The 18801-nt window shown below is 43.6% G+C and overlaps 1 protein-coding gene across 3 annotated transcripts in view; it reads right to left on the bottom strand.

Moving 5' to 3' along the window:
* Nucleotides 1-8583: 8583 nt before the first annotated feature.
* The window catches only part of SRFBP1 (serum response factor binding protein 1), an 88604-nt gene continuing 78386 nt past the window's right edge, over nucleotides 8584-18801 (bottom strand). For all 3 annotated transcript variants that reach the window (XM_029056134.1, XM_029056133.1, XM_029056136.1), the window contains 4 exons: nucleotides 16683-16764; nucleotides 13116-13845; nucleotides 11500-11537; nucleotides 8584-10726 (listed from right to left, as the gene is read on the bottom strand). In XM_029056134.1, coding sequence (XP_028911967.1) covers nucleotides 10539-10726; nucleotides 11500-11537; nucleotides 13116-13845; nucleotides 16683-16764 — 1038 coding nt within the window. In that variant the 3' untranslated portion in view covers nucleotides 8584-10538. The remainder of the gene's footprint in view (nucleotides 10727-11499; nucleotides 11538-13115; nucleotides 13846-16682; nucleotides 16765-18801) is intronic.

Genomic DNA, 18801 nt, shown 5'->3' with positions numbered 1-18801 from the left:
TTCTTCACTGCACTTTCATATTCTTTTGTTACATGCCTGTATCATGATTGCAAGTTTATGTGAAAATGACTTGAATTAAAGGCTTTGTGTTCAAGTTGTCCAGTTGTTTGGCGTATTCCATGGGGCAGGCAGAGTCCAAAGTCTAACTCTCCGGTGCCTAGAAACTTGCCATCCGGATACCTTTTCATCCAGTCGTGTCAACTTTGTCAGTGATAGAAGCAGCAATGTGGCTAAGAGAAGCAGAGTGGCCCAGTGGATAGAGAATCGGCCTGTGAGTCAGAAGGATCTAGGTTCTAATCCTGGCTCCGCCACTTGTCAGCTGTGTGACTGTGGGCAAATCACTTCACCTCTCTGGGCCTCAGTTACCTCATCAGTAAAATGGAGATTAAAACTGTGAGCTCCATGTGGGACATGGACTGTGTGCAACCTGATTAGCTTGTGTCTAACCTAGCACTTAGTACCATGTCTGGAACATAGTAAGTGCTTAACAAATACCATAAAAATAAACAAACCAAAAAAAACCCAACAACCCAGCGCTGAGTCGACTGCACCAGATGCTGGGAAGAGAGGGGGGGTATTGCTTTGTAGCCTCTGCAAAGTTTACAATCTACTGGGGAAAACAGGACACTTCAAATTCCTAAATGGGACAGCAAACAAAACTCAAGTGTCAGAAGTGTCTAAATGCCAAAGAAGTATTAGCATCCAGATACCAGGCACAGAGAAGTCAATCAAGCAATATCAATCAATGATATTGGGTGTTTACATAGTGCAGACACTACACTAAACGCTTGGGAGAGTACAAGCATCTTACAGTCTGGTGGAGGGGACACTAGAGTTAATTCAACCTAAATCCTAAAAGGAAAGGAGGGGCTGAATCCTAAAAGAAAGGGCTGAATCCAGATAATCTGGGATGGCTTCCTGGAAGAGCTGGACATTTAGTTTTGAAGATGGGAAGGGATTTTTGGTGAGCCCCATGTAGAGCATGGACTGTTTCCGACCTAACTCGTAACTACCTCGGTGCTTGGCACATAGTAAGTGCTTAACAAACACCACTATTATTATCATTATTATTAGTAGAATGGTAAGCACTCTGAGCACATGTATTGAGATACATGCACTATGGTAATGGGAAACCTTTAGTGAGAGCAGTTTCAAGTGGAGTGGTGAAGAGAAATGCCAGACTAGAGTTGGGGAGAGAGAAAGAGGGTTTGAGGAGAGAACATGGAGACTGTGAGTGTAGACAGCATATCCAGAGTTATCCATAAAGGAAAGAGGGAGAGGAGGGCAGAAACATAAAGAAGGGGATGCAGGACTTCACAACAGGGAAGACCCCTGCAAACTAAAGGAACAAGGGAAGGAGTCAGAGGCATGAGAAAATTTGACACTATCTAGAAGTGACCAAGTCACTGGGCTGGGTGAAGGTTTAACAAACTCAATCTCTGCAGACTCAAGTTGGGAGACCGATATCAAATTGGGGCTCCACCTGACTTCAATCTTTATTGAGCATCTGTTGGGTGCACAGCTCTGTATCAAACACTCGCATCACCTGCTTCTGAAGTAACAAAACCCACACTGCTCCTTATTAGGGCCCAGTCAGCCACATACAGCCTGGATTACGAAACCACACCAGTTCAGCCAAGTTAACGTCTCTCCTACATGTACCAAGTAGGACTGGGCAAGGGCAAGACTGTATACCAGACAGGTGCTTGTTGTGAGTGTAGTATTCTTGGTGGCGAGATGAGGTAGGGCCCAGTTCAGCAGCTTCAATGTACAGGTGGAGGTTAAGAAACTGGTTTTATTTCAACGTGTGGTGGCTTCCAAGATGCAAGGTTGTGCGGGCACTTCTTATGGACCAATGAACTGACCCAGTGAAATGAGTTGTCCTACACAATTGCCCTTGGACCCTGCCTGTTCTGTGTGCTGACGGGTAGTTGAGATTTTTAATATTTGTGGAAAATGTGCAATATTTATATATGCCACAATTGGGTAATATTGCTGAAGAAATATTAGACAGGCAGATGCTCTTGTACATAATAAAAATCAAAATCAAACCTGAATTTTTTGAAATTTAAGCTTGTTTTTGTCCCCTCAAATTAAAAAATAATAAAACCTGACATTCATTTAAATCTGATAAATCTATCCCCTAACAATCTAGACTAGGCACTGGCCAGCCCTAGCAACTGATCAGAAGGGGCCTGCTGGTCTCCCTCCAGGCTCGTATCTCCTCCTGGCCTTCAGGACATCTCCACCTGGTTGTCTGCCCGCCACCTAAAATTCAACATGTCCAAGACTGAGCCCCTTATCTTCTCTCCCAAACCCTGTCCTCTCCCTGACTTTCTCGGCCCTGTGGACGGCACTACCATCCTTCCCGTCTCACAAGCCCACAACGTTGAGGTCATCCTTGATTCCGCTCTCTCATTCACCCCACACATCCAATTTGTCACCAAAACCTGCTGGTCTCACCTTCACAACATCGTCAAGATCTGCCCTTTCCTCTCCATCCAAACTGCTACCATGCAGGTACAATCTCTCATCATATCCCGACTGGATTACTGCATCAGCCTCCTTTCTGATCCCCCAACCTCCTGTCTCTCCCCGCTTCAATCTATGCTTCACTCTGCTGTCCGGAATATCTTTCTACAGAAACGCTCTGGGCATGTCACTCCCCTCAAAAATCTCCAGTGGTTGCCTATCAACCTTTATGGGAAGCAAAAACTCATTATTGGCTTCAAAGCTCTCCATCACCTTGCCTCCTCCTACCTCACCTCCCTTCTCTCCTTCTACAGCCCACCCAGTTACACTCCGCTCCTTTGCCGCTAACCTCCTCACTGGGCCTTGTTCTCGCCTGTCCCGCAGTCGACCCCTGCCCCACATCCCACCACTGACCTGGAACGCCCTCCCTCCTCACATCCGCCAAACTAACCCTCTTCTCCTCTTCAAAGCCCTACTGAGAGCTCACCTCCTTTTTCCTCTGCTCCTCCTCCCCTCCTCATTGCCCCTACTCCCTCCCTCTGCTCTACCCCCCTTCCCCTCTCCACAGCACATGTGTATATTTGTACATATTTATTACTGTTTTATTAATGATGTGTATATATCTATAATTCTATTTCTCTATTTTGATGGTATTGATGCCTGTCTACTTGTTCTGTTTTGTTGTCTGTCTCCCCCTTCTAGATTGTGAGCCTGTTGTTGGGAAGGGATTGTCTCTATCTGTTGCCGAATTGTACTTTCCAAGCGCTTAGTACAGTGCTCTGCACACAAGTGTTCAATAAATACGATTGAATGAATGAATGAATGCTCGAGGTGTGTGTGTGTGATGGGCGGGAGAGTGTGTTGTTTCCATTTCCAGTTGCATATGATCACTCTAGCATAATGTAGGCAATGGCTATGGAACCCAGGAATCTGAGAGGGCAGCTTTCTAGGAGCAGCCAATTTTGCAATCCAGATGGCCCAGACCCCTCTCCAAAATGGACCTGGCCAATGCAAGATAGAGGGAAGGTGAGAAACAACCCTCTCTGCCACATTCATTCATTCATTCATTCAATCGTATTTATTGAGCGCTTACTGTGTGCAGAGCACTGTACTAAGCGCTTGGACTGTACAGTGCCCAACAACGGGCTCACCATCTAAACAGGGGAGACAGACAACAAAACAAAAACAAAACAGTCAGGCCTCAATACTAGCAAGATAAATAGAACCATACATATATACACATCATTAATAAAATAGAGAAATAATATATACAAATATGCACAAGTGCCATGGGGAGGGGAAGGGGGAAGAGCAGAGGGAGAGAGTAGGGGGAATGGGGAGGGGAGGAGGGGCAGAGGGAAAGGGAGGGTTCAGTCTGGGAAGGCCTCCTGGAGAGGGTGAGCTTTCAGTAGGGCTTTGAAGAGGGGAAGAGAGTTAGTTTGGCGATGTGAGGAAGGAGGGCATTCCAGGTCATTGGTAGTACTTGGGCGAGGGGTTGACAGCAGGACAGGCGAGAACGAGGCACCGTGAGGAGGTTAGCGGCAGAGGAGTGGAGTGTACGGGGTGGGCTGTAGAAGAAGGGAGGTGAGGAGGAGGGGGCCAGGTGATGGACAGCTTTGAAGCCAAGAGTGAGGAGTTTTTGTTTCAGCAAGTTTAGTGAAGAAAAGCATTTTAAAATATGCTTCTGCCCCTGAGCGCTCTGGACCTTCTGTTTTGGGTCAAGGACCATCAGGCTCATATGCCACTCCAAGGTAATAGCTCATTTGTATGTGGCAACAATCCACTCCTAGTAGAGAGCACGAAGGCAAGTCCAATTCCAGAAACTTTTGGCTTTTCTTGTGACCGCTCTCGTGACCCTGAATGCCTTTTGCAGGACACTTATGATGAAGGAAGGTTCAATTGATTAGTTTCATTTTAATAAATAATATATAGCAGAATAATAAGAGAAACATACAATGAAATAGTTCAGGATCACAAATGAATTTCAGGAAACAAAGAGGGAGTGACATTTATCAAGAACATCATTTACTGAGTTTCTCTTTTGTATATTTTTCTGGACAGGAATTTGTCAAAAAAAATTTCTATTAAGCTGCCTTCAAATCATTGTGACTTCCTCTACACTTCCTCCCCTCAACCACCTGAACTTAGAATGTATGTTTTGGGTTGGGTTTTCGGCAACATATTAGCTTTGCATCATTTTTTTTTGGAAGGGGAGTTAAATACATTTTTATGTTTAGCAGAGGATGACCTAGAAAGATAAGTTGTTTCCTAGTAGGCAAGGGATGAAATCAGAACATATTAAAAACACTTTAACTTATTGAATAGAACTTCCAGAGTTACCCAAGAGTATCCTAAATGGGGAAATCATTTTGATCTCTGGCTCACTATACCTTTGGGACAATTGTATGGCCTCTGGCAAGAAGTGTTTAGATGCAAATAATTAGCCACAAGTTTTTGAGTCCATGCAGTTTGAGCTGCAGGGAGGCACCCTTTGCTCCATAATGATATACAGCAGGAGATCAGCTGGCTAGAGTCAAACACAGCTCATCCATGTCTTGCATTTGTTCAAAAAGAAAGATATGGAAAGAAAAGCCATTTGGGCTTGCCAAGCACAAATTTCTTGCCAGCTGTAGTCCCAACCATGCCAGAGCATGAAGCCCAGAGCAGAACGCCTCATGTGCAACCCTTTCTTTGAAGGGAGACTATCCTTTTGCCAGTGAGGGTCTTTGGGAGGGTTGCCCCATCACTGAATTTCTACAATTAATCAATCTTTATTGAGTGCTTACTGTGTGCAGAGCACTATACTAAGTGCTTGGAAGAGTACAATATAGCATGGTGGTTGACACATTCCCTGGCCATAAGACTGTTAGGGAGTCTGGGGCACGGACCTGGGAGTCAGAGGACCTGGGTTCTAATTCTGGCTCTGTCAATTGCTTGCTGTGTGACCTTGGGCAAGTCACTTAACCTCTCTGTGCCTCACTTTCCTCAAATGCAAAATGGGGATTGAATACCTGTTCTTCCTCCTAGTCAATCGTATTGACTGAGCACTTACTGTGCACTGTACTAGGCACTTGGGAGAGTTCAATAATACGACACATTCCCTGCCCACTATGAGCTTACAGTCTAGAGGTGGAGACGGACATTAATATAAATAAATTACAGATATGTACATAAGTGCTGTGGGGCTGGGAGGGGGGATGAATAAAGGGAGCCAGTCGGAGTGACACCAAAGGAAGTTGATGAAAAGAGGGCTTAGTCACGGAAGGCCTCTTGGAGATGTGCCTTCAATAAGGCGTTGAAAGCGGAGAGAGTAATTGTCTGTCAGATATGAGGCGGGAGGGTGTTCCAGGCCAGAAGCAGGGTATGGACGAGAGGTCAGCGGTGAGATAGACAAGCTGAGGTACAGAGAGAACTGGAGTGGGGAGAGACAGGAGGCTGGGAGGTTGGCAAGGAGGCTGATACAGTAATCAAGGTGGGATAAGGGAAGTGCTTGGATTAACACGGTAGCAGTTTGAATGGAGAGGAGTGGGCGGATTTCATTGATGTTGTGAAGTTCGAACTGACAGGATTTAGTGACGAACTGAATATGTAGTCTGAATGAGAGAGGAATCAAGGATAATGCCAAGGTTATGGGCTTGTGAGACAGGAAGGATGGTGATGCTGGCTACAGTGATGGGAAAGCCAGGGGGAGGACAGGATTTGGATGGGAAGATAAGGAGCTGTATGTTAAATAGAGCCTAAGACAGTGAGCCCCATGTGGGACAGGGACTGTGTCCTACCTAAGTGACCTGTCCTACCTCAGCACTTATAACAGTGTTTGAGGCATAGTAAGAGCTTAACGAGTACTACAAAACAAAACAAACAGTCTAGAACTGCTCTAGTCCTGGGAAATAATTCTTCACCTTAGATACAGCAAGTTCTTGTTCCTTTTGTGGTTTAAGACCTTCCTGGAAGGGCTCCTTTTCTGAATGGGGCACTGATTTGGTTCTCACATGTGTTCCTGTTCCCATGCCTGAGGCTCTTCTGGATCTAAATACACGAAGGGCAGTGCAACTGTCATAATAGTGCTAAATTTCTTTCCTACAAAGCATTTGTGCACTGAGGAATTACACTATCACTTTGATATTTTCAGCATCCGTTACGATCTTTTTTAAAAGTCCTGTTTGTTTTATGGTACTTGCTAAGCGCTTACTATATGTCAAACACTGTTCTAAGCCGTAAAGGCGTGCTTTGTCCATTCCAAACTGCCAAGAAAAGCTGACAGCTTTTGGCACCCTAAGGATGTATGAAGACATGGTCAATACAGCAAAAATTCAAACCATTGAAAACATAAACCAGACACCTCCAATAGAAGAGAAACCAGTAATCTAATAACCTTTCCTTAGGCTATTTCAAGCCTGGAGATCACCCAGAAGAGGTTTCTGCATAATTGGCTGTCTGGGATAGGACTCGTAAGAAGAGATGGAATACGGGATCCTCATAATTGGTTAAAATCAGGAAAACTAAACACAGAAACAAACATATCTGATTTCAGAAACAAATACAAAACAAGAAGTCCCCGAGTTCCTTGGCCGGAAAAAGAGTCTCAGTCCCGTAGGCCAAAACAACGGGCAGGAGGAGGACTTTTCTTCAAAACAAGCTTCCCTGAAGAGAAACACATGTTCACCCAACAAACAGTACTCCTATGAATTCCGACACTTACGCGACGCATGGTTGCTTTGACGCTACTGCTATCGACCGTGCCTAGAATCTTCCCCATCTAATACAATGGTCTTTATGGGACCACCCACAGAGACAGGCCCTGGGCTTCACACAATGGACTTATGAACTGGACATCCAACTTGAATGACATCCAAATTCCTCCCAGATCTGTAACAACTCCCAGATAGACACATCTAGGGGGCTCGGAATCTTTGTCCATGACAATTTGGTTACACTAAGTAGGAGAAGGGATGGGAAATGTCATTAAATGAAACCACAGGGCGGGTCAACCTTTTACGATGGGAAGCAGCATGGCATAGTGGACAGAGCACAGGCCTGGGAGTCACAGCGTCATGGGTTCTAATCATCTTTCCTGCCAGGGCCCCCATTTTAAAGTTGGGCACGTGGAATAATAATAATAATAATGATGATGATCATAATGACGGCAACAGTGGTGATAATGGTATTTATTACACGCTTACTACGTGCCATGCACTTTACTAAGCGTTGGGGTAGATACAAGAGAATCAGATCGGACACAGTTCCTATCCCATTTGGGGCTCACAGTCTTGGTGGGAGGGAAAACAGGTACTGAATTCCCATTTAACAGGTGGGGACACTGAGGCACAGAGAAGTTAAGTGACTTGCCCAAAGACCCAGAGCAGGTAAGTGGCCAAGACAGGATTAGAAACCATGTCCTCTGACTCCCAGGCTCATGCTCTTTCCACTAAGCCACGATACTTCTCTTTCCCTTTCTGGGTGACCCACCTAGGAATAGATTTCTGGTTATTTAAGACCTCAAGGTCATCATGGAACATAGAAATGTCTCTTCTCAGCTTGTGACTGCCTTGCTCCACAGATGGTTTCCCTACCATTCATACTGCTGACCCTTAGTGCTCTGTGCATATGGAATTGATCAAGCTTGTTATTCAGAGTTAACCAAAACCTTTTAATTTCTCCCAGATGAGGACATAAAAAAATACGAGGTGGGGGTGGGGAATGCTTTTCTGTTTTACAACAGTATTTTCTGGTGTTTTCAGTAGTACCTTTCTGGGTGAATCATCTCAGTAGAATGTCCTCTATTGAGCTTTCAGTGAAGAGTACATATCCTACTTCATCTCCTCTGGAATCTGCTTTCTGAAATATAAAAGATCCACACCCCCACCCAAAATATTTCTTATAAAAGGACAAGGCCAAGATGCTCAGTTGCCATAAATCCTGGTTGTATATGCCCCAAAACCAATTCAATAGAAACATCTTCAGCATTTGGAAAAATGGGTGAAAACAGGATTTTTCTTGGGATTTAAAAATGCATTAAAAACATTTGAAATGGAATTTTTAAGCATGGAAAAAAGTAGGAAAGTCAAAAAGGGAAAAAACTCTTGACAGTTGGAAAAAAAACAAGAAAAAGAGAATGGATAACAATTTTATTTTGAATTGAGAAAAGGGTTTAAAATTTAAAGCAATGGTTGTACAGATAATGGAAATTAAATTAAAAGCCTCAGGAGTTTTCATTTAATAGCTTTTAAAAGACAGGATTACTAGCCAGTATTTCCATTAAAAGAGCAATTAAATGTTCCCCTGTTCTTTCTACCTTGGCTGTTATAAGCAAGTAATCAACCTCTACTTTCACTTGAATGAGAAAACCTCAGAGCAGAACAGGTGGTGATATATTTTTCATGACAGACAAAAATAAAATCAAATGTGACACTCAAAAATGCTTTAAAAATGCTCTCCAGGAGATTTTATAAAATGAATGCACTGCATAGCTTTCTTGGCTTTACAGAATTGTTTGATAAAGTAGGTTAAACACCAACATTTAACTTGTCTAAAACATTTGTATACCCCAGCACAATACTTTTTAAAGTGGGACACAGTCTCAAATTTAAATACTCAATATTATATACACAAAACAGAAGGATTGGAGGTGAACATCACCATCTTCCCAACACGAAAACTTCACGTCCAGGTTAATCATCACCACATGCAATCTTTCTACAGCAGTAGCTTTATATATATATATATATATATATATATATATCAGACACAAAATTAAAACTCCAGGAGTTTATAGGTGGTGGTGCCTTTAGACATTTGCATGCCTAAAACATTTTTAAACCCTAGCACAATAGTCTTTCCTGGTGTGTTAGAAGTGGGACACACAGACTCAAATTTTAATATTCAACATTATGACCCCAAAACAGAAGGGCTGGAGGTAAACATTGCCTTCTACCAAAAATGAAGACTTTCTGCCCAGGTTAATCAACATCAAATGTAATGTTTTTAAAGCAACAGTTATGCAGATAATGGAAACAAAATTCAATTCCCACCCAGTAGTTTTCATTTAATAGTTTTTAAAAAAGACATAATTATGGGCCAATGTTTCCATTACAAGAATAATTAAATGTTCTCCTCTCTGTTCTTAATACTTTGACTATTATCGGCAAATAATCAACCTCCATCTTTAACTGAATAAGAAAACCTCAAAGCAGAACAGGTGGTGATGCATTTTTCATGAGACAAATATGACATTCTCGCAAATGCTTCAAAAATGCTCTCCAGGAGATTTTTACATAGTGAGGGCACTGCACAGCTTTCTTGGCTTTTTATAATTGTTTGATAAAGTAGTTTAAACACTACAACATCCAGCATGACTAAAACATTTGCAAACCCTAGCACAATATTCTTTTCTAGTGAGCTAAGAAGTGGGACACACAAATTCAGGTTTAAATAATCAATATTAGATACCCAAAATAGAAGTGTTGGAGGTGAACATTACCTTCTTCCAAAAATGAAGACTTCATGCCCCAAGTTAATCATTCTCAAATTTTTTTTTATAGCAGTACTTACACAATTATGGAAACAAAATTAAAATTCCAGTAGTTTCCATAAGATTAACAGTTTTTAAAAGACATGATTATTGGCCAATGTTATAATTTCAAGAGCAATTAAATGCTCTCCTCTCTCTAGTATTACCACCTTGGCTATTATCAGCAAGTAATAAACCTCCATCTTTATTTGAATGAGAAAACCTCAAAGCAAAACAGGTGGTGATGTAATTCTCACGACAGATACCCACCCGCCATCCCCAAAAAAAGGAAATCAAATGTGACACTCAAAAATACTCTTCAGGAGATTTTATAAAACAAATGCATTGCACAGCTTTCTTAGAATTGATAAAGTAGGTTAAACACCTCCAACATTTAACTTGCTTAAAACATTTGTAAACTCTAGCACAACTCTTTCTTGCTGTGCTAAAAGTGGGACACACAAGCTCAAACTTAAGTACCCAGCATTATGTACCCAAAGCAGGAGGGTTGGAGGTGAAATAGCCTTCCTCCCAAAATGAAGACTTCACGACCAGGTTAATCATCATCAAATGTAATCTTCTTCCCTTGAAATGGTGCGATTTTAGACATCTCTTGCTTTCGTCTCCTACTTGCCTCCCACGAAGGATGAAGAGGTTGCTGCTGTTGCTGCCTCTTATTTTCAGGCCTGCAGTTTGTGCCCTTATTAAGCTGTTTCTTGTTCCAACTTTCCTTCTGTTGAAAAGCTGGGATAAAGAAAACCATTTTCAAATAAACTTCTGGATCTTCCAAAAATCAACTTCAATTAAGGACATCTGTCCTCATCCATCTCTCCCCCTCCCCAAGTGACAGATGTGTGTTTAACTCTCAAGGCTACCTTATGCGCTTCCTACTCTCAGGAGCCATGAAGGCAAACTGGCAGAAGACGCAGTTCTGGGGCAGGGTGGAGAGGGCAGTAATGGCTGCAGGGAGTGTCACGGATTATTTTCGGGTTCCTTTGGCATTTAGCTGCCTCACAAGCCAGTGAAGCTATCTGACCTAGAATCGGGGCAATATTGAGGGCTTGCATACTGTTTGCTGAATTGGTACATAATCACTTATTTGATTATACAACTCATAATGTTGTGGCGTTCACTCAAAAGCACAGGTCGGGGAGTCAGAAGGACCTGGGTTCCAATCCCAGCTCCACCACTTGTCTGCTGTGTGACCTTGGGCAAGTCACTTTACTTCTCTGGGCCTCAGTTCCCTCATCTGTAAAATGAGGATTAACACTGCGAGTCCCATGCAGGCCATGAACTGTATCCAACCTGATTAGCTTGTATCTGCCTCAGTGCTTAGTACAGTGCCTGGCATATGGAAAACACTTAAATACCATAAAACAAAACAAAAACAAATCACCCAATATAATTTTCTGCAATATCCTAATCACACCAAAATTTTAATCCCACAAAGCCAGTTATACTGAAATTATTCCCCTGCCATTTTTGTGAACAAAATGCAGCTGTGGGTAAGTACATACCAGGGATCCTGGTCCGGGGAGCCTGCTCTCGGGCATTTCTGAAAGCAAGAAAATAGTGTGATGATTTTTTACGAAAATTTCCTGGTAACACAGGTATGCAGAAATGCAGGCAGAGATTTGCTAGATTTACAAATCCCTGGCTGTAAAGAGCTATTCGAACCTGCTGCAGTACTCAGCCAGGCCTTGTCAAACAAACTCCTGTATGACAAAAATCTCCATGTGACTGTTTCCCATTCTTCTTTAACAGGATTGAATAAGCACTCTATTGTGTCCTGAGCCTGTACCAGGGGCTTGGGGAACATTCTGATCCCTGTCTTGGAGGTGCTTACAATCTAAAGGGTGTACAGACCAGTTGTTGTCATTTTCTCCCTTGGAGCCTGCCCCCTGACTCTCTCTCATACCAGTAGCCACGTCAACCTAATAATAATAATAATGTTGGTATTTGTTAAGCACTTACTATGTGCAGAGCACTGTTCTAAGTGCTGGGGTAGATACAGGGTAATCAGGTTGTTCCACGTGAGGCTCACAGTCTTAATCCCCATTTTACAGTGAGGTAACTGAGGCACAGAGAAATTAAGTGACTTGCCCACAGTCAAACAGCTGACAAGTGGCAGAGCCGGGATTCGAACCCATGACCTCTGACTCCCAAGCCTGTGCTCTTTCCACTGAGCCACGCTGCTTGTTCAACACACTTTAACAAACCCTCCTCACTGGGCCCTTTAGTTTTGTTATGAGGGTCTTTTGTTACATGAGGTCCGGCAATCTTTCACTGTAATGGAGAATTTCCAGTCAGATTTTTTTTTAATTGAATCACCTTGTCCTTACTTCCAGAGGGTTTTTTTTTTTTTGGTGGGGGCAAACAACTGGAAAGACCTTTCTAGGACCTCCTGCTAATATGTATCAAAACAACCAACTGGGATAAAGTAGATCAAGGTGAGGGGATTTCAGAAGCCTTCCCCACGGGGAGGGAATGGAAGGGAAGGAAGAAGGCACTGAAATTGGCTAGTCAAGAGCCTACGTATTACTCCCCTAGACTGTAAGCTCCTAGAGGGGTGGGATCGGATCTACCAACTCTACTGTACTCTCCCAAGCACTTCATACAGTGCTCTGCACACAGTAAGTGCTCCTCAGTAAATACCTCTGAATGAATGGATCGGTGAGAACAGTGCTTTGCACATAGTAACAAATAGTAACAAATGCCATCATCATTATTATTATTATTGTTAAAGAAAAGGTCCTTTTATCTCTGGTTGGGAGAGGAGTCCTGCCTATTTATATCCTCCTTTAGACTGTAAGCTCACTGTGGGCAGGGAATGTCTTTTATATTGCACTCTCAAGCGCTTAGTGCAGTGCTCTGCACACAGTAGACACTCAATAAATACGACTGACTGACCCTGGGATTCTGCAGTCTCACAATCCATACGTCGGGTGATGCACTACCAAATGCATGGCCCAGCTTGGTTACACCCACAACAGGATTGGGCGCTCCTCCCCCTAGGTGAATCAGCACTCGCCTAGGAAGCTTTCGCCCTTCGTTGATTTAAATTCTAGCAGGTTGCAAAGCCTAAGCCTGGTGCCCTCTGGCCCTCCAAACCCCATCAGTATGCTGTTCTTACTTCTTAACACCTTTGGAGTCCGACAAAGAATGGCAAAACACCGATTCCAGCTTCTTCGATTTCCCACTGGGTCGGCTGGCTTCAGGAGCTGCCCTCTGCAGCAGGTTTTCCCGCTCTGGAGGCTTTCCTTCCTTTGGCAGTGGTTTGGGGAGAGTCTTTTGGCCCTTAGCTGAAGCCTGGTTGCTGTTTTCTTTCTTCTTCATCCGCTTCACTTTACCAATGAAGAAATCATCCTCGCCGCCACTATCTTCCGAAACCGAAGACTGCTTATAAAACCTTTCTTCGGTGCTGTCGTCAAAATATTCTTTCTCGCCTTCGCTTAACTCTTCCAGATCACTGTTGTCGCTCTGTGGCTCTTCAGTTGAAGTGAGCCGGTTTGGGGTAGCATGTGTATTCAGGTTGGTGCCCTGGCCAAAGCTCTTTGTGGTCTCTTGTGGGAGTGAAGGAAGCTTTGGAGCAGGCTGGCCTGGACCTTTTGGAGAGTCTTGGCCCTGTCTTGGCCTTGTGGAAGACTCTCTGCTCACTTTCCCCTCAGGCTTAATGTTTGGTTTCTTGCTCACCAAGGCTTTATCCTTCTCTTCTTGCTTTTGGTTGGTCCTCTCTTTTGGAGGCTGTCTCTCCACCTTTCTCTTGCAACTTAGCAGTTTTGAAGGATCGCCTTCTGCACACTTCTCTGAAGCCTCAGCTCCAGCCCCAGCCTGCCTGGCATCTTTAAAGGCTTTGACTGCAGCTGCAAAGAGAAGAAAATGGCATGTTCCTTACTGATTGCTGTTCTGGGAATCAAACTGATCATCAAATCGTTTCTGGCATCATTAACACATATTAAGACATATTCTTCCCTAGCATTCAGGAACACAGGGTGTCATCAGTCTGCAGCAGGATGTTTTTGTGAACTTGTGTGTGTGTTTTGGGGTCGGGGGTGAGGGAGATGTGTGTGTGTGTGTGTTGTGGGGGCCAGGAGGGTGGAGAGAAGGGGTGATAATGCAGGGACTGTTGTGCTCTATGTTCTCCTTTGACACTGTTCCAACTGGGCTCAAAGAGCTGCACTGGGAGATAGCAGGGTGGCTGGCACCTCTGTTTGAACCAGGTATGTGTTTGCTCCAGGTGTATCAAAGAAGATAGTATGGAGATGATTGCTTTCTCTTCTAGGCCTCCTGAAGGTCAGGTGCTGGGACCTCATGGGCAGCAGCATGGCTTAGTGGATAGGGCACAGACCTGGAAGTCAGCAGAACCTGGGTTCTAATCCCAGCTCTGCCCACATGGCTGCTGTGTGACCTTAGGCAAGTCACTTCACTTCTCTGGGCCTCAGTTACCTCACCTGTAAATGGGGATTAAGAGTTTGAGCCCCATGTGGGACAGGGACTGTGTCCAACCTGATTAACTTGTATCTACCCTAGTGCTTAAAACAGTGGCTGGTACACAGTAAGCGCTTAACAAGTACCATAATCATTAAGGGCCTAGGACAGGACACCTGACTCCGTTCTTATCACATCATCTTGTTTCGTATAGAAGCTGTTGCCTTGGAACACAGTGCCTTCAAAACAATTCTCACTTTACTCTCAATGAGTGACATTCGGAAGGTGTAGTAAAATTGATTCTCTCACCCTTTACTTGCAAATAGTGTCCTCATTGGTATGAAAATATGAATCTGCAGAATCAAAAGAATGTATAGAAAAATAAAATTGATTTTCTATAAAGGTCAGCTACATCCGAATTTTGCAGGCTATGTTACAGGAAAACCCCACAGACCATGATGCTAGATGATGTGAATTTGCTAGGAGTCATGGGGTTCACTTTGCTAAACTGAACCTGAACAAAGTGGGAAGTGAGTTTAGGGAAAGACCCAGAAGACAGAAATAAATTAGTGGCCATTCTTTAAGCGAGAATTTTACAGCAATGGTCGAGCTGGCTCTGACTGTAAAGACTAAAGCGATGGGTGAATAGTGAAAGAAAATCACTGCTAGAGGAATGTTAATGAGCAATCTGAATGCTAATTGGCTTGGTGTTCTGCTGTAGCCCTAGCATATCAATTATATTTATTTCATTATATTATTATGGTATTTGTTAAGCACTTACTATGGGTCAAGCACTGTTCTAAGTGCTGGAGTAGATACAAGTTGATCGGGTTGGAGGAGGTCCCTGTCCCACAGGGGGCTCACAGTCTAAGTAGGAGAGAGAACAGGTATTTAATCCCCATTTTACAGTTGAGGAAACTGAGTCACAGAAAAGTGAAATAACTTGCCCAAGGTCACACAGCAAGCAATTGGCAGAGCTAGGATTAGAACCCAGGCCCCTTTGACTCACAGGCCGGTGCACTTTCCACTAGGCAGAGCACTGTACTAAGTACTTAGCAGAGTACAATGTAACAGATTCTGTAGACATGTTCCCTGCACACAAGCATCTTAGAGTCTAGAGTTGGGAATGGTGTCAGTGGGAAGAGGGAAATAGGATGAGGAAAATGAAGGGAGAGAACATAGAAAGCTGCTCCCTCACCCTTTCCTATTCTGGATAAAATCTAAGCCCTATATTTCAATACTTAAAAACTTTAAGGAGAAATTATGAAGAAGCAGACCTCAGGAGCCTAACTCGATTTCTCATTGACCCAGTGCTCTAGAAGCAGCAATATCAACAGACTTAGTGTTGTTAAATATAAACACTGAGTGCTTTGTGAGTCTCCACTGCATGAATGAGCAGGCAGAAATAACTAGGGGACAGTAACTACCCTGTTTTAGGCTGGTGGTTTGACCTAGGCTAGCATGGAAAGGGTTGGGGAAAAAAAAATTTAGAATGGTTAGGAGTCTCACACCTCTCTTTCATAGTACACTGTAAAAATGCTGCCAGGTTCCAGTTATAAGTTTTCTAGTATGCCGTGATCCTACTTTTAGTTCCTCACTCGTATCCAGTAGTCTTTATTTCCCAGAAAATAAATCGCCCCTATTTTAAAGACAAAAACCATTAATAACCAGGACATATCATTCAGAAGAAAAGTCTCAGGCTAGCACCTGTGCCACTTTCTGTCACTACCACACTTGATTTCTTGGGCCCAGGATTGTTCCCTCTAGGAGTTTGAGATGGGCCCCACTGCTTCCTGCTTGCAGATGATGCAGCAACCGTTTTGCTGAGGTGCCTGGGTCAGAGAGGAAGTGAATAACCTTCTCCCCTCTTTCCCGTGAACATAGAGGAAGAGACTAGGCATTTCCTGGATTTAAATCTAACTTGGAAAATCACATTATTTTATAAAGTGGCACTAGACCGCACTGGCTTTAAACTTTAACAGCAGCGATGCAGTACACAATATAATTAGCAATATACGTAATACTGAAATTGGTGTAAATAAATTGCTGTCTAGTCAACAGTACTCAAAACCCATGGATCGGTTAAGTCAAAAGGAACAATTCAAATAATAATCATCATTAAATAAAACAATGCTACTCAGAATTGTGTGGTGTATAGCCAAGCCGTTGCAAAGTTTGGAAACACATCTAAACTAGAACCCAACTTCATTCTTATCTAGAATGGGTTGATTGAGTACAACTAACAATTCAGATGTCATCATCCAATTCATACCTTTTAAATTATCAGTTTTTTTCTTCAACTGCGGATGTGTTGCTAGTCTGGCAATTGCCCTTTCAGTAGCAGTCAAATCTGGCTACATGAGGGGTGAGGGAGAAGAAAAAAAAAACAAACAAAAGCAAAATATCAACTGATTGCTGGCAATATGAAAGAGTTTGATGATCCATGCAAAGTCAAATTGACCCCTGCTTTCCTGTAGAAAAAGCTAAAGAGTGGGGGAAAAATAAAAAGCTAACAAACTGGTCCATATTTTCCTCATTCCCTATACCAACCAAGTTTGCAAAGCGTTAACCCAAAGGTAGTCTTCACTGGTCTAGGTATTTTCCATTCCTTAATGTAGGGATTTTAAACCAAGTCAAGGAAATTGTATTGGTGATGCAAATGGTCGCTTCACAGAAACTGATGGATAAAAGCTTGTAAAACCAACTCCAATTTGTTGAAAATCCACCATGGAGATTCCGGAGACAACCCTTTCAAGCCTCCTCAAAGTATCTGATCATGGCAGCCATAGTGAAGCCTGTGGGAGTGAGCAGCTTGAAGGTGGGACAAGACCCTCCTTGCTACCACTTTTGGGTTCCAGACCATTCTGGGGGGCCAGAGCCAGGCATCAAGAGGTGGGGTGGGAGCACCAGGAGTCCTGCATGTCAGCCAGCTTTTTGCTGGTTGGGCCAGATGGATACTAATGTGGGGATCTTCCATCTTTGAGACTGCCAGAGGGGCAAGCATTTCCATGGCATAAATTGGAAAAAAAAAAAAAGTAACTCTATGACTTCCAACTTGTGATCTGGCCACTGTGAAATCTGGGAGGAAGGGTGGAGCAAAGGGAGACAGAGTGATGCTGTTATCGGCACTCAGCGTTTCCTGCAGGGTTGTGAACCACGTGTAAATAAGCTACCTGTCATGATAGGGGCTCGGGGATGAGCAGGCATCACTTACACAAGGCTTTTAGCGGAAACCCCATTCAGCACAAACCTGACTGGGAAGACCGGGAGAAAGAATTCAGTAAATCTGTGAACTTTCATTCATTCATTCAATAGTATTTATTGAGCGCTTACTATGTGCAGAGCACTGTACTAAGCACTTGGAATGTACAATTCGGCAACAGATAGAGACAATCCCTGCCCAATAACGGGCTCACAGTCTAAACGGGGGAGACAGACAGCAAAGCACAACAGAACAAAACAAAACATCATCATCAAGATAAATAGAATCATACAGATATACACATCATTAACAAAATAAATAGGGTAATAAATAATATACATCAATATGCACAGTGCTGAGGGGAAGGGGGAAGAGCAGAGGGTGGGAGGGGGGGAATGGGGAGGGGAGGAGGAGCAGAGGGAACGGGGGAGTTCAGTCTGGGAAGGCCTCCTGGAGGAGATGAGCTCTCGGTAGGGCTTTGAAGAGGGGAAGAGAGTTAGTTTGGCAGATGTGAGGAGGGAAGACATTCCAGGACAGCTGTAGGATGTGGGCCAGGGGTCGTCGGCAGAAAAGGCGCGAATGGGGGACCGTGAGGAGGTAAGCAGCAGAGGAGTGGAGTGTACAGGGTGGGCAGTAGAAAGAGAGAAGGGAGGTGAGGTAGGAGGGGGCAAGGTGATGGAGAGCTTTGAAGCCAAGAGTGAGGAGTTTTTGTTTCGTGCAAAAGGTGATGGGCAACCATTGGAGGTTTCTGAGGAGGAGAGTGACAAGCCCAGAGCGTTTCTGTAGGAAGATGATCCAGGTAGCGGAATGAAGAACAGACTGGAGTGGGGAGAGACATGAGCAAGGGAGATCAGAGAGGAGGCTGACACAATACTCCAGTTGGGATATTATGAGAGCTTGTACCAGCAAGGTAGCAGTTTGGATGGAGAGGAACGGTGGTCAAGTGGAGTGGCTTGGGGAGAAGACACACACATTTATATTTTATGAGAAAAAGGGCTTAGTCGGTCAGATGTTTGCCATTTGAACCTGGGGCAAACAATGGGGCAATGGGGCAAATACCAGGGAAACCACTTAACTAGTATACCCTGATTAAGGCATTGTATAAACAGTAAGGTCATCTTCAAAAGAGGATCAGTCAGTTGCAATTATTGAATGTTTACTATAGGCAGAGCACTGAACTAAACACTTG

This window comes from Ornithorhynchus anatinus, chromosome X5, assembly GCF_004115215.2.
Source record: "Ornithorhynchus anatinus isolate Pmale09 chromosome X5, mOrnAna1.pri.v4, whole genome shotgun sequence".
In the NCBI taxonomy this organism is placed as follows: domain Eukaryota; kingdom Metazoa; phylum Chordata; class Mammalia; order Monotremata; family Ornithorhynchidae; genus Ornithorhynchus; species Ornithorhynchus anatinus.
Note: the sequence above shows the minus strand (reverse complement) of the source record. Positions and strands in the feature narration are given on the sequence as shown.